The following is a 14691-nucleotide window of genomic DNA, read 5'->3' on the forward strand; positions in this document are numbered from 1 at the left end:
GCACCAGGGCCAAAGAGGGCATTTGGACCCAATCTTTCCAGGATAATTTCCTCTTGTAAAGTATTCCAATTTCTTTTTTTTTATCATTTGCTTTGCAATATAGAAATGTGTATTTCCTCCCTGTAAGGGACTCAATGTGGAATGGATGCTCGAATAGCTTCCGTATCAAAAGGTCATGGAACACACTTGCAGGTCCGCTATCAGCAGACTTACCTTCAGGACGTGGTACCTTTCGGCGCGGGTGCCAAGAAGTTCTTCTACTCCAGAAATATCATCTGGCAGTTCTGTTTCCGCCAATTCGGTCCCAAAGGACTGTAACATCTGAGCCATTTCCTTCACTGTGAGGGCAAAATTTTCGATAGCCTGCAAAGAGTCGGTGACCATTTGAATTATATGGTAACTATGCCAACAGATCAAATCCTGGGTTAGTCAGTGCATTTCCTTTAGTTAGGTACGACAACAAACACACATACTATCAACCCTCCTGTGCTAAGGAACTTGGGCATTGCCCTTGGCAGTCAACATTCACTTTGCATCTAAGTCTCGGAGAAACTACAGTGAGGGTTAGAGTCTTTCCCGAGTGCCTTTTAGCTAAAACTCTGGACTGAGTTTGTGGACGCGGATGAACATGAGTCCTCCATTATATGCTCTTAAGAAACACAGTGCTTTCCTTCTTCTATGAAGCTGTGCAATTGGTGCCTTATAACAACTTTATTCTGAAGAGAGGTGAGAACATCAACACCACTGTATATCGGTGTGTTCTCATTTATCAACAAGCCTGGGCCTTCCAAACAAGGTGCTGTCCTAAAGGTACAGGGAATAGCGAGTCCCGAACAATTGGTTTGCAGTACTGTAGAGTGGGAATCCTGGTCGCCAAGGCTCTATTGCCCTGTAATGGCAGGCAAAGTTTTGTTTCTTGTGTTCCCAAATCGATGGCTTTCAGGAAGAAGAGCCAAGTTCAAATACCATAGCTGCTTTCTGTATACCATGCAGCTGTATAGGTGATTAGAGACTAGTGGCGGCTGTTGCTGTCGGGTGCTGTGGAGTCAGTTCTGACCCATGGCGACCCCAAGTGACATAGAACTGGTCCATTGGGGGGGGGGGGGGGGTTCCTAAAGTAAGCTTTCTGAAAACAGATTGCTAGGTCTTGCTTCCATGAAGCTACTGGGTGGGTTTGAACCAGCAAGCTTTTAATGAGCAGCTGAGAACTTCACCCTTACACGAGCACAGCTCTTTTATTAAGACCAGACGCTACTAAGTGTGTACAGTAACCATTCCTGGGAATAAATAGTAATGTTGAACGAGGGGCTTAGGGATCAGAAAGAACCCTGATTTAAACAAACATCATGAATGCCTGCAACGGGGCTTCATCTCTCGGGTGGCATTCAAAGTCAAGATTCTATTCCACATCTTCATGCCTATGAGGTACCTGGCCTTCCCCTCTCTGTAAATGTCTAGACTAGAAGAACTCTTTGCTCCAAATGTGATGGCCTCAAAGCACCATGGGAATGATGACACTAAGGGCTTCCTAAACGCCATCTAAAAGCACAACTAAGGTATGGCACGTGCCGGGGTGCACATGCAGGGTGCACATGCAGGGGGAGACACGGAGGAATTTCTATTAACCCTAGTTTCCTTTTTGCTTCCTCAAACATGGTGGATATCCTGAGGTTCATGGGAGAGGAGGTAGGGGTGGGCATTTAGAGAGGGGCATTTGCTGCAGGGCACAAATCTAAGGGGACGACAGACAAGATGCAGACTGACATTCTGATGTGGCACAAACATGAAAAGCATCTGATGGAGGCAGCTGGATGGGGGAGGGGCGCATTTCTGTTAATGCAGCCAGCAGCATCAATGTCTTGACACCGGGAGAGGACAAAACCGAAAGAGATGTCTCCACAGCTCATGTTCTTCCTCCTCACTGCGCTCCTAAGGGCAGGCCTTTGCCAAACATTGTCCATTTGTGGTCACGTTTCCTTTTCCCAGGCATCCTAAGAGGTAAGGCCTTCTTAGTCCTATTTTAGATTTGAGAAAACTAAGACTTGAGAAGCTATCTATCTTGTCCAAGGCCATTCAGGTAAAAACCAACAGTGTCAGAATTGGAGCCCAACTTCCTCAGAACTTGGGTTACTAAGGGGCCCCAAGAGGGTTTGAGACATCTGGGCACCCTAGCCCTCAACTTCCACTTCAATCGTCACTGACTCTTCCTTTCAAGGGATTTCCTGTGGAACAAAACCAAGGTGTGCATGATCTGCGCATTTGAAAAGTCACAGCCCCAGAAGCCTGGTTTGGTTTCATTTTGCATAGAGGAAAAAAAATTCTCCAACTCAATTGCAAGGCTAATAGGAAGGAAAAGGCTCTCCAGGAAGGGCAAAAGCAACATACATTTCTGAAGATGATCCACTCTCTGTGGTTGTACTGCATGGTGCCCCCTAACTCAGGGGTTAATTGCTTGCGATCAATGTATTTCAGCAAACCACTAACTGAGCTCAGCACAACAACCTATATAAATAAGCAAGAAAGATACTGTTAACTGTCCCTCGCAGCATCCCTCCATCCACCCGTACATTGTACTTTAGAATATATTCAGCAGAAAAAAAAAGAGAAAAAAAGATCTTTCAGAAATGGTTGGAACGCTTGCCTCCTGTGCATCTCCCACATCCCAGTACGCATTTCTGTCTTCAGATAATAACCATTTCTATTTCACTTACCAAACCATGGCTCTATGAAGCAAAATTTATCTCCATAGAAACCCAAACGCCTAATTGTCCTTCTCAAAGTTTGCATCATTAGTGGATAGGCTCCTGCAAGAATGCGATGCCCACACTAATGTAAAAGGACATTCTGCAGTGTTAGAACTGATCAGACAGGGCTGGGTTTTGCTCAGAGTGCCCCACTGTTGAAGCACTGTATTCCTAACTCTCAAAATGCATAAAGATGTCTGTTAAAACAAACAAACATGTTCCTCTGAACTAGTTCAGGACCTAAGTTCAAATACATCAAACACGTTCGAGTTTACTAAAAAAAATATCTCTTGGGAGATATATGAGTACATACACACATCCATATATACACAGACATATATGCACACATGAATATAAAACGTGCAATGATACGCATGTGTATGCTTTTAGAAATGAATGGATTCCTCTAGGATTGTTCCCCACAAGGTGAAACCTATTGCTACAGTAGAAGCAGATGTCCTCCAGGCATTTCAAATTTATATTCCTTGGGGGACACATTTTTTTCCCATTTACATGCTTACGTGAGCACATGCAAAAATATCAACAGCACAGTACAGGGTTTTCGTGGGAACCAAAGGGACCAAGCATTTCAATAATGAACTCTTACTGGCAATTTCATCATGAAATCATCCTGGTGGAATCGAAAGCCAATGCCAGTGACCGTTCGTTGAAGAAAACCGTTGGGCCGTAGAACCAAGATCAAGTGCAAGTTCCCAGGGAAGGAAACCTGTAGAAAAGGAAGATGGGAAATCACTGCTCCAAACACGCAATCTATTGCGCACAGATCAGAACATGTGCAATGAAAGGAACAAATTGTGAAGCCCTAATGTCCACAGCAGGCCAACGCATTGAAAATGGGTATTGATAAGCTCGGAGTCTTTCACTCAGGCTGCAAATGGTATTTGAAGGTTTGCTACAACACAGAGGAGCCCCTGGGTAGGGCAAACCGTTAATGGGTGTGGCTCACTGAAAGGATGGAGGCTCCTGTCCGCTGAGGCACCTCAGAAGAAAGGTCTGGCAATCTACTTCTGAGAACTGAACCATGGAAACCCCGATGGCACACAGTTCTACTCGATGGCAGTTGCTTTAGACAGCATCCGTTTTATTGCATACAATAAATAATGACATACTAGTCTTCCTGGAATGGGGGGGGGACTTTAACAGAGCCCACTGCACCTGTGCCAGGCTTCACAAGACTGCATCGAAGTAGGCACAATTGTCATTTTCCAGATGCACACACTGAAGGACAGTGAGGGGCAGGTGCCCAACGTTCGACTGCACCCAGGTCTATCTGGCTCTGAAGGGCAAATTCTTTCCTAGTCCCTCTAGTACTTCACCCGGCATGAGCTGACCACCCACTCAGACATGCCATTTAGCCACGACATGCCCTTGACTTCTGCCAAATGGAACAAACACTACCAGTCAAAACAATTTCACATCCTAGAATCTACTGAACATAAATTTGAGATGGCCTAGGATTGACCTTGGTGAGTTCTGACTCACCTCTCCACAATAAGCTCATGACCCTAAACTAGAAAGGATAGCTTCCAATGGCATGAGTCACTTCGGAGTTCTCCCTCGCTCCCCAGCCCCAAGTCCTCATGTTTCCGGGCAGCAGTCTCACTAGCCACTCCTTCCTTGGGGTTTGTCTCGACATTCACCAACTTCTCTGCCCATTTGGCCACCTTCCTCACAAGCCCACCACCTAAACAGCTCCATCCTGTCTTTGGACTTTCCACCCACGGCACCCTCCTTCTTTTAGGTGCTGCCTATCATAACTTCTAGAATCAACTCGATTTCAGACTGTCCAAGATCAAACTATGGCATTGACCGCTAACCAAAATTCACATTTTTCACTCTGGGGATTCCTTGTCCAGGTAGAAGGAAAAACAAATTGGTTTCCCACCATTGTCCTAGTGTTCAGGCTTCATTCAGTCCCTCTTGTCTCTAAGTACCTGCTCCTAGGGGTCAACTCAGGGCAATTCGTTTTTCTTTCTTTCTTTTTTTTTTGCTTTTTAAAAATTTATTTATTTATTTATTTTAACAATTTTTGGGGGCTGATACAATTCTTTTCACAGTTCATACATATACATACATCAATTGTATAAAGCACATCTGTACAGTCTTTGCCCTAATCATTTTTTTCTCTTTTCTTCTTTTACATTTTATTAGGGACTCATACAACTCTTACCACAATCCATGCATATACATACATCAATTGTATAAAGCACATTCATACATTCCCTGCCCCAATCATTCTCAAGGCATTTGCTCTCCACGTAAGCCCCTTGCATCAGGTCCTCTTTTTTTCCCCCCTCCCTTCCCATTTCCCCCTCCCTCATATGCCCTTGGTAATTTATACATCGTTATTTTGTCATATCTTGCCCTATCCGGAGTCTCCCTTCCCCCCTTCTCTGCTGTCCCTCTCCCAGGGCAGAGGTCACATGTGGATCCTTGTAATCAGTTCCCCCTTTCCAACCCACTCACCCTCCACTCTCCCAGCATCGTCCCTCACCCCCTTGGTCCTGAAGGTATCATCCACCCTGGATTCCCTGTACCTCCAACCCTCATATGTACCAGTGTACAGCCTCTGTCCTATCCAGCCCTGCAAGGTAGAATTCGGATCATGGTAGTTGGGGGGAGGAAGCATCCAGGATCTGGGGGAAAGCTGTGTTCTTCATCGATACTACCTCACACCCTAATTAACCCATCTCCTCTCCTAAACCTCAATTCGTTTTTCTTAAGAAAAAATGACAACAAAGAAAGATAACAACAACAACAAGGAAAGATAACCGGAGCAATGGCCTTACTTAAGTAATCCATCATGAAGCATTCCCCACCAGCAGGAAGTCCTTCCATAAAAGTTATTTCTGAAACTGCCCTCGCTCCTCTGGGAGACTGAGAGCTCCTTCTGCCCATTGGCCATTCCCCTTCTTTAGCTTTAACACCTGAACTGTGTCTAGCCGTATGCTACAACAGTCTGTTCAACAGGTTCCTATGTGCTATAGTTATTTCTGTATGTATTAATGTGTAAACAGCAGACATGAAAGTAGTCTCAGATCTAAAAAAACATCTACACATATAAAGCATCAAGACATTTGTGAAAGCGTAAATAAACAACCTTTGATACCAAAGGTGCTAATGTCTGTTGCACAGGAAATTGTTTCTTCTGCACCCAAATTGTTCAACGTCTGAAGTTCTTTCTTTTATAATACGTGTCCAGCTGAAGGCATAATTCTCTCAACCATCAAAAGATCACGTTCCAGCTGTAATTTTTAAAAATATTCTGAGCTAAGAGTTTTTGTTAGCATATAAATTACTTACTCACCCATTAAAGTTCACAACTATTCTCCTAGAATAAAATTTCTACTGGGCTTTTTGCCTTCTCTTACTTTGGATGCAAAATGTCACTAATTCTTCTTGATTTTTTTTTTTACTCTTTTCTGTGTTGTCTAGATTTTTTAGTAAGCAAGTATTATATCTCAAATGTCAAAAAGCTATTTCAAGTTTCTTTGGTTGGGGGGGGTAGCATTTAAAACGACATGAGGTAGTACCATGTCACCCTATCTCCAAAATACCTCTACAGACACATACCCTTAACACATTGATTGTGAAATTTGGATGTGAAGGGGAAAATTGCATCAGAAGAATGCTCCCAATGCACACCAGAGGAGAAAATCTTAATTCTGGCCTCTATTGTGAAGTTATCACTTGTATTTTCCTCTTTCACACACCCCGCCCCACCTCACTAAGGTGACCAATAAGCTAACATTTTGAATGTTTCCAGTTTGAGTTTGGAGAAGCATTGCAGCACAAAGATTTCAAAACCTTGCCGTTTTTTGTTTGTTTTGGAATTTCACTTGCCCAGTAACTCCCAAGAAATGTGGCCTTTTCCTATGCTGATAAAAAAAAATGTCTCCAGACCTGCCCACGTTATCTTACTCTACTTGAGTCTGGTGAACGAGAGGATTGATTCCTGGGTGGGGTATTATTTGAACTCAAGATTTAAAGCTAGTTTGCCCAAGGATTCAAAATGTCCATCATCTGAATTAAGTCGCATGACTATTGGTGCTATCAATTTTGAAATTATATTTCAACCCCCGGACTCCTTCAAATTCCCTTTTGTCAAGGTCCCTGTCATCGCATCAACGCATCAATCCATGCAAAGCCCACCTCTCCGGCCGGTCCCGAGAAGCCCCGTGGAGCCGGCTGTGTGCTATGGCCCCAGAGCCGCAGCATCCGTGCACTGGAATTTGGGCCGGGCAGAGCCCTTACCGCTTTCCTTCCGAACCTCATCTTGCCGCTCCGGGGACTTGCTTCTGCCATCTCGCCTAGACACAATTACACTCTTCTTTGACGACTGTCAAGGCAACACTGATAAAATATGAGCTGCTTCTTGGGTAGGATGCTTAAAACAGCAGCCAAAAACCTCTATCCAAAAAAGCTACCATTAACTGCTTCCATCATCACAGTGGAAGCACTGCAAAAAAAAAAAAAATACCACCACTATTCTCCCTGATCAGTCAGCTGACAGATCCTTCCCTGCGTTCATGGTAATTCAGAGTTGACACGGTCCCTGGTTACTTGGCCTGATGGAAGCGCCAGGGATGGCGTGTGCTGGACAGCTCCCGAAGATCCGGCAAGTCCTAAGAAAAGATCGACTCCCCTCCAGGAGCTTTGTGCTGTCTTGATGGGACTGGCTAGCTCTTTGGAGGCGCAGTTTGAATTTTAAGGTGGAATGCAAAGAATCTTTGTGAAGGTGGTCCTGGTAGTTTTTAAAATTCTTTTCCTCCCCTCTACCCCCTCCCCCATCCTGGTCTCTGACTTAAATTTCCATTTAGGATTGGATTTGGTTTTTTTTTTTCCTCTCCATTTTTAAAATAATTTTTAAAAAATTTTAACCATTTTTTATTTCAAATGACTAAACAGAAAAGTATACACAACTGTACAGCTAGCTGAATCTTCACAAAGGAATACATCTTTGTCCCCAGCACCCATGACATGACCGTTGCCCAACGTTATCTGCGCGAGAGTGCACACAGCTTCTTTCCACTATTGGCTAGTTTGCTGCTCTTGGAGTGCCACAATCCTGTGACTAGTGGTCATCGGGGTGGTTTCTAGCTTCGGAGTCTTACACTTGCCTTGTCTGAGTTTCATGATTAAATTATTTTCTTTTTGAGCCTTGCCAAAGATGATAATTGGTAAAATTCTCTCCTGATGGAAAACTCAAGAGTGTAGTGTAGCATGGCAACCTTCTAAGGCCGATAGAATTCTATGCCAACTGAAAATCCCTCCCCAAAGGCATGAGTTACAACAAACCCCGTCTCCCAACCACAACATTTAGTGGCAAAATATCACCCAACCACAACATTTCATTTGGGAATCTACCGGGTCTTTGAAATGAATTACACAAGGATTACACAGACACACATTTTAAAGGATACACCACAATGGCAATTTTCACCAAGAACCTTCTCTGAGTGCCAACTGCTCCTCTTAATCTTCATTTGTACTCAACATATACTGCTATACTGTCAACGATGCCTAGCAGCTAGATGTGGTTGAGATCACCAATGTGCTCTTGGGTGTGGTTAGAAACTATACCACAAGCAGAAACATATCTTTTTTTTTTTTTGGAAGCAAACCTTTTTAAAAAGAAAAGGCACACCCCCAAACAACCTATAGCTAGTTAAAGATCCTCAGCACTTGATTCCCATTTTCTCCATCACCATCACACCTAGGGAATTATGAGAATAAAGAAAACCTGCACTTTGAGTTATTTATTCACGGTTACCTGCTGGGAGAGCATTGGTGGGATGGGGAGAGGGAAAAACAAGTCCTCACTCCCCTGCTGGCCCCAAATCCATAGGATTATGAAACTAATCATTTATTTGCCTTTTATGAAAAGATGGCCTCCATTTCAAGCAACTACTTGGTTAACAAAAACAAAACTCTAACAAGAAATTGAGGGCATATGCCAAATGAGCACTCAATGAAAATTAATTAAATCAGACCAGTACAAGTGTTTGGCCCAAAGAAGAAAGCTGGGCAATAAAAATGTTTTATTGTAACAAGTGCTATGTTTAGTACAAAAGAATCAATTATTGGCATAGGCGGAGGTTTGCTTACCAAGCCCAAGGACTGATCCTACAAGGCCAGTATGCGATGAATAGCTTTCCCCTCATGTAGCTGCATTGATGGGAGTTCAGTAGAATATGGAGAGCAGATGTATTCAGTCCAAAGGGACGTTACCTTTTTCTTAAAAGATTGAATTTCTTTCTCTATGCACAAATCATTTGAAAATAATGGAAGACAGCAAATGGAAAAAAGCACTATCTGAAATTCATGAAATTTCCTTTCTTGCTTTGGCTTTAAAAATTACTTAGCTGTGGGGCCTTCCTTGGCTATGTCAAATAACCGTGACAAAGTAGGTACAGCTGACTAATTTCCACCTATAAGACGATTATCACAATATCTGCCTACTTTAGCTAGCAAATGAAGAGAATCAATATTATTTAAGAAAGGCGAATGTTTTTGGATAAGTAAAAGAGGCTTCAAAAATACATGGGAAACTTCTGTTCTCTTTTCATTCTATTTTCCCCCAAACCGTTGGAAAACTAAAAAAAAATCACCACCATGGAGTCAATGCCGATGCATTGTGACCCTCTTGGACAGGGAGGAACTGCCCTTGTGACTTCCTCAGACTGTAACCCTTTATAGAAGTAGAAAGCCCCATCTTCCCCCCATGGAGCGGCTGGTGGTTTTGAACTGCTGATCTTGCAGTAAGATGTAATCCCTATACCGTCAGGGTTCCTCAAAATTCTGGAAGCACCACATATACAAAGCTATGTTGTGCTCTTTGATTTCAGTAACCTGGTAACCTGTATGATTCTAATAGAACTCTGCTCCACTGTGCTTTAAAAGAAAAAAAAAATCTTGTCCAAGATGAAGACAAACCCATGCTAGGTATGAAATGAATGATCCTCTCATTTCCATGCCTCTGCTAGGTCATATTTTTAATCTCATGGACAAGATAGTGTACCCAAAAGAACACTTGACTTAGAAGTTTAAACAACCTAGAGTTTTGTCCTGTCTTTGTAACGAGATCAAGTGTGACATGGTATGTGCCAACCAACTTCCTCTGAGGACAAATGGCCTCCCACGGTTCATCAAGAGACAAAGTAAGAGTTTCAGATACTACATGGCATCCAGCTACTCCTGCCAACTGCTCTGGTAAGGACTGCATCAGCCGGTTCTGGATAACATGGGAGAAAATTGTGGACCAGAACTCAAAAGCAGAAGAGGTCGGGCTTACTGGTCATGTATGGACTGGCGGGAACCCTGAGACTGTGGCCCTGATTCACCCTCAGGTCTGGAAGTGCACTCACCCCCGTGTTAGTGTGTGTATAGATATAATTTATTTATTTTATTAATTATATTTATATGTCATATTTATTTTATTTTATTAATCATATATTTATATGTAACATGTATATAAATGAAAAGGGCAACATTTGCCCAAGGATAACTTTCAGAGAGTTAGAAAAGGAGGGATGGAAATGGGGAAATTGAGAAAAATGATGTTACATTGAAAGGATTGCAATGGAAGAGTTGAAACAAACTGTGTATGAAATGGTGATTGTAAAACTGGGGATCTGCTCGGTAAAGCTTCGCCTAATTCACAATAAACTGTTTAGGTTAAGTAAAAAGTTGCAGATGGTTGCTAATGCTGAACTCTCAAAAGAAAAAGAGAAAGAGAGAGAGAAAAGAATTGGTTTCCAGACCCTCTGGTCTGACAGAGGGAAATGGCTACATGGTCATTCCACATAATCCTTCATCTTTCCAATTCAGATAACATGACTACACACCAAAAGCCAAACCCACTGACAGCGAGTCAAGTCGAGCTCACCGTGATCCATCGGGTGGGGAGAACGGCTCGATCAGGTTTAGGACGCTAGAAATCTTTGCAGAAGCCGTTGGCCACATTGTTCACCCTCCAGCGGGAGGGAAGTAGAATGGGGGGTTTGTAAAAAGAAAACCACATACATGCACGGCTTAACAGGCTACTGATGTTGATTTCACATCTTGAGATGGGCTGTATACAAATAAATAGTGTGTTGTTTAAAAAAATCCCTCCAGATTTCTTATCCCTCAGACATAAGCAGTGGTGTGGGGCGGTGGGGGGTGGGGGGGGGGTAAAACTGAAATGGACTTGGAGTGCTGAGTTCATCTCAAACATCAAAGAAAGAAGAAAGATGGTGAGTTCCAATGAGCAGCCTTCCAGTTCCCCAGCTGAACCCTTAAGCACTGTGTCACCTGGGCTCCTGTTCTAGATATTCACCCCCAAACCCACTGTTCCAAGAGTCAATTTTGACTCCGAGTGATGCTATGTAGAGTTTCAGAGGGCATGAATCTTTGTAGAAGGGTCGCTTCGTCTTTCTCACTCTATACTTGTCAGGTGCCCACTCAGAACGACCCTCTGTACAACAGAATGAAACACCGCCCCCACAACGGCACTTAGATCGAAGCATATCGTTGCAGCCACTGCCTCAATCCATCTTGTCGAGGGCCTTGCTTTTTTTCCCGTTCTGAATATTCCATATATCATCCGAACCGAACTCGATGCCATCGAGTCAATGCTGACTCTCAACAATCCCCCTGTGAGTTTCCAAGACTGTTTATAGGAGCGGAAAGCCCAGTCTTTCTCCTGAGGTGCTGCTATTGGTTTCAAACTGCCAACCACGCGGATCACAGATCAGTGTGTAGTCACACCACCACCAAAGATCTACTAAATATCTACATTTGTAATGAGGAGATCCAGTGGTGCTGTCAGGTTAACTGTTAGGCTGCTAGTTGCAAGATCAGCAGTTCAAATCCACTAGCCACTCCATGGGAGAAAGATGAGGCTTTCTACTCCTGTAAATATATACAGCCTCATAAAACCTAAAGAGAGGGTTACTGTAAGTCAGAACTAATTCAAAGGCAATACATTTATAATATATATTTATATACTTCTATAATAATATATGTACTAATATAATCCCATATATGCTAAAACATGAAATATCATCTGGGCTATGAGCAAGATTGCATCTCTGGTATTGCTTTCTTTAGAAAAACTGTTCTCTCTCTCAGTCTTGAGAAGCCTGGGATTCTATTCTAGTTGTGGATATTTCATTTTTCAGATGACTCACTTCCCTGTGCTCTCTCCAGTGGGGGAAATGTAGGAAGAGTCACCTCAATATGTTAAAGGTGTTTATTTCTGAGTGGTTGGATTGCTGATGATTTCTTCTTCTTCTTTATACATCTCCATATACAATGGATATGTTCTTATTTTTAAAAGTTGTCTGTAATCCTTTGCTTTCATTTTTAAATCATTTTATTAGGGGCTTGTACAACTCTTATCACAACCCATCCATCCATCCATTGTGTCAAGCACATTTGTACATTTGTTGCCATAAGTGGTTTCCATTTTGAACAAATAAAAGCGCCCATAAAAACGTGCCTAACTCTAACAGACACAGGAAACCATGAGACTCTTCTTACAACTTCCACTACCACCTAGCCATTGTTTCCCCAAGGGTTTTACTTTGAGTAGAGTTGCTTAGCTCCATCTCCTCTACCTCATCTTCCTCCCACTTTCCCATTTCCTCATCCCATCTCTTTTATTGCCTCTGTCAGTATCAAGCAATCTTTCTTGGTACCCACACAGACAGCACATATGAAATAAAATGAAAAGAAGAAACTCCTATGGAATGCAAGTACTTACTGCGATTTTCTGTAGAGATAATTTGAGAGAAGACCATGTATCTGATCTTCGATCCAGAATGAGGGTAAAACGGGAGTCAGATCCATTTTGCCTGTAAAATAAGGGGAGGTGTGAAGTTTTTTCTTAATAATTACCTGTACTTCTTAATGTATGCCAGTATGTATGATTATTTCATTTATATTTGATGCTATGATGAAAAACTGAAATGGAATTTGGAAAACTATCACAAAGTGCTACCATGGAAAACCTACTGGTTTCCATAGTCCTCTCCATACTGTTGCAATGTACTTGTCAGCATGAATGTCAGGTTTTTATCCAGCAAAGTGATCATGCAATGCAGATGTGCAACTGAAATGGATCTGAAATATTGCAACCTTGGATGTGGAAAACCTGATTGACAAAACCTGTCCTTCTTGATACCAGACTTAAGTTCACATGGCAATCCATCCTGAGCCAATGATCCATCAATTCAGGACAACACTGCTGAATATATGTTCCTGCCTCTAGTCTGCATCTTGAAGGAATTCGGTCCACTGGACACCAGGACTTTTATTTTCCCTAAAAAGACATAAAATCATAAAATCCAAGACAAGAGAAGGGAATTGTTTTAGACCTGAAGTTGTGAGCACCTAGTTTTCAAAAGGCTTTGGATGGCAGTGAGAACCCCAAATCCAATTACAGGGTCCCCACTTGAACTAAGCCTCTGTTGAATACCCTCTGACCATTGACCAGAGGTGTAAATAGCCTTGGTACCAGGCACAGTGCAGTGGAAAGTGGACTAATACAGATGTAGTTAGGGTAAAAAGTAACATGTTAACATTTGTTTTCCCGGACTCATTTTTAATTGGTTCTAGCTTTTATGGTCTTTTGTTTGTTATCTTTTCAAATGAGGTTTTCCTCTGTTTTGTTTTGTTACTATTGTTGGGTGCTGTTGTTCTTTCTTTTTTGGTTTTCTTTATATGATAGGAAAATCTATGGAAACAGGAACTGGATTAATAGTTTCTTGGGGTTGTGGCAGGGGGAGTTGGGGAGCTACAAATGACAAGGACAAGAAAGAAGAAAATGTTCAATATTGATTGCAGTGATGATTGCACAACCTCTTTTAATATGTTTGTAATATGTTAATAAGTATAGAATTGTATGACAGGTGAATTATATGTCAACAAAACTGTCAAAATGCTTTCAAAAGGCAAGCTTCAATGTATGTGCTCTCCTGAGTGTTCTCAGGTTTGATTTCTGTTCATGAGACTACGATTCTATCACACCAGATTCAGGCTCGCTTAGAGTTTAGGGTCAGAAACTTAAAAAAAAAACCTTTAAAAATTCATCTCCAGTTGGAAAAACATGGGTGTATATATTCTTGAATATAAGACTGATGAGTTATTCTGTAAAATTTCATGTGCTTCATATTTAAAAGGGTCAGTAAAATTAAAAGTTCCTCGTCAACCTAAAGAACTCTCTAAGGTAGCTTTAAGATTTTTCGCATTTCAAGTATTCCAGTTTGAAATGATTTTTAATTTGGTTATATCCTAAAACAACCTTTGATTCCACTGACCAATTGTCGTGCTTTCTCCTCACTGGAACATTGGCCACCCCCACTTGTAGCTTATAAGGTTTCCGTGTGAGCAAGTGTGAGGCTTCCTGTGTGACCACCACTCTCATCCTATGGTTTTCTTCGCAGGGACAAACACTCCTGGATCCCCAGCCTTTCCTTCAAATCCTCAGTCGAATTGTCAGAAAACAAAAGTAGCTGTCAGCCTCCCGTTTCTACATTCTACTTACCATATTTTGATGCAGGTCTGCTAATTGATTCTAATAATAACAGCCATACGACCAAGTTAGTTTCTCATTCAAGTCAGTTTCTGCTCTACAAAAGGTTGGGGGAAATGTAACGAAATGCTTACCTTGCAAGAGATGTCAAGTAAATCAGCACCTTTGCTATTACATCTTCTGGTATACATCTGAAATTGTAGTTCTCTGGAAATGTAATTATCCAAGCGTTGTCCTTGCCCCGGCCACCTGAAGTTGTTTAACAAAATGGCCACATTAGTCACTGACATGGCAATGAAGCAAGAAACAGGACTTTAGACCTGTGGAGGGTGTTAATCGAGAAGAATGGGGCCAGTGGAGATTTCATGAGAAAAATAATGTACACAGAAACCTGAAAGGCAACAAACG

General features: G+C 42.2%; 1 protein-coding gene across 1 annotated transcript in view; it reads right to left on the reverse strand.

Moving 5' to 3' along the window:
* MCF2 (MCF.2 cell line derived transforming sequence) overlaps positions 1-14691 on the reverse strand; it is a 67608-nt gene that overhangs the window by 50185 nt on the left and 2732 nt on the right. The window contains 5 exon segments of the mRNA XM_075538487.1: positions 214-363; positions 2386-2502; positions 3352-3471; positions 12514-12604; positions 14418-14532. Of these exon segments, the coding sequence (XP_075394602.1) occupies positions 214-363; positions 2386-2502; positions 3352-3471; positions 12514-12604; positions 14418-14532 (593 nt within the window).

Source organism: Tenrec ecaudatus, chromosome X (assembly GCF_050624435.1).
Source record: "Tenrec ecaudatus isolate mTenEca1 chromosome X, mTenEca1.hap1, whole genome shotgun sequence".
In the NCBI taxonomy this organism is placed as follows: domain Eukaryota; kingdom Metazoa; phylum Chordata; class Mammalia; order Afrosoricida; family Tenrecidae; genus Tenrec; species Tenrec ecaudatus.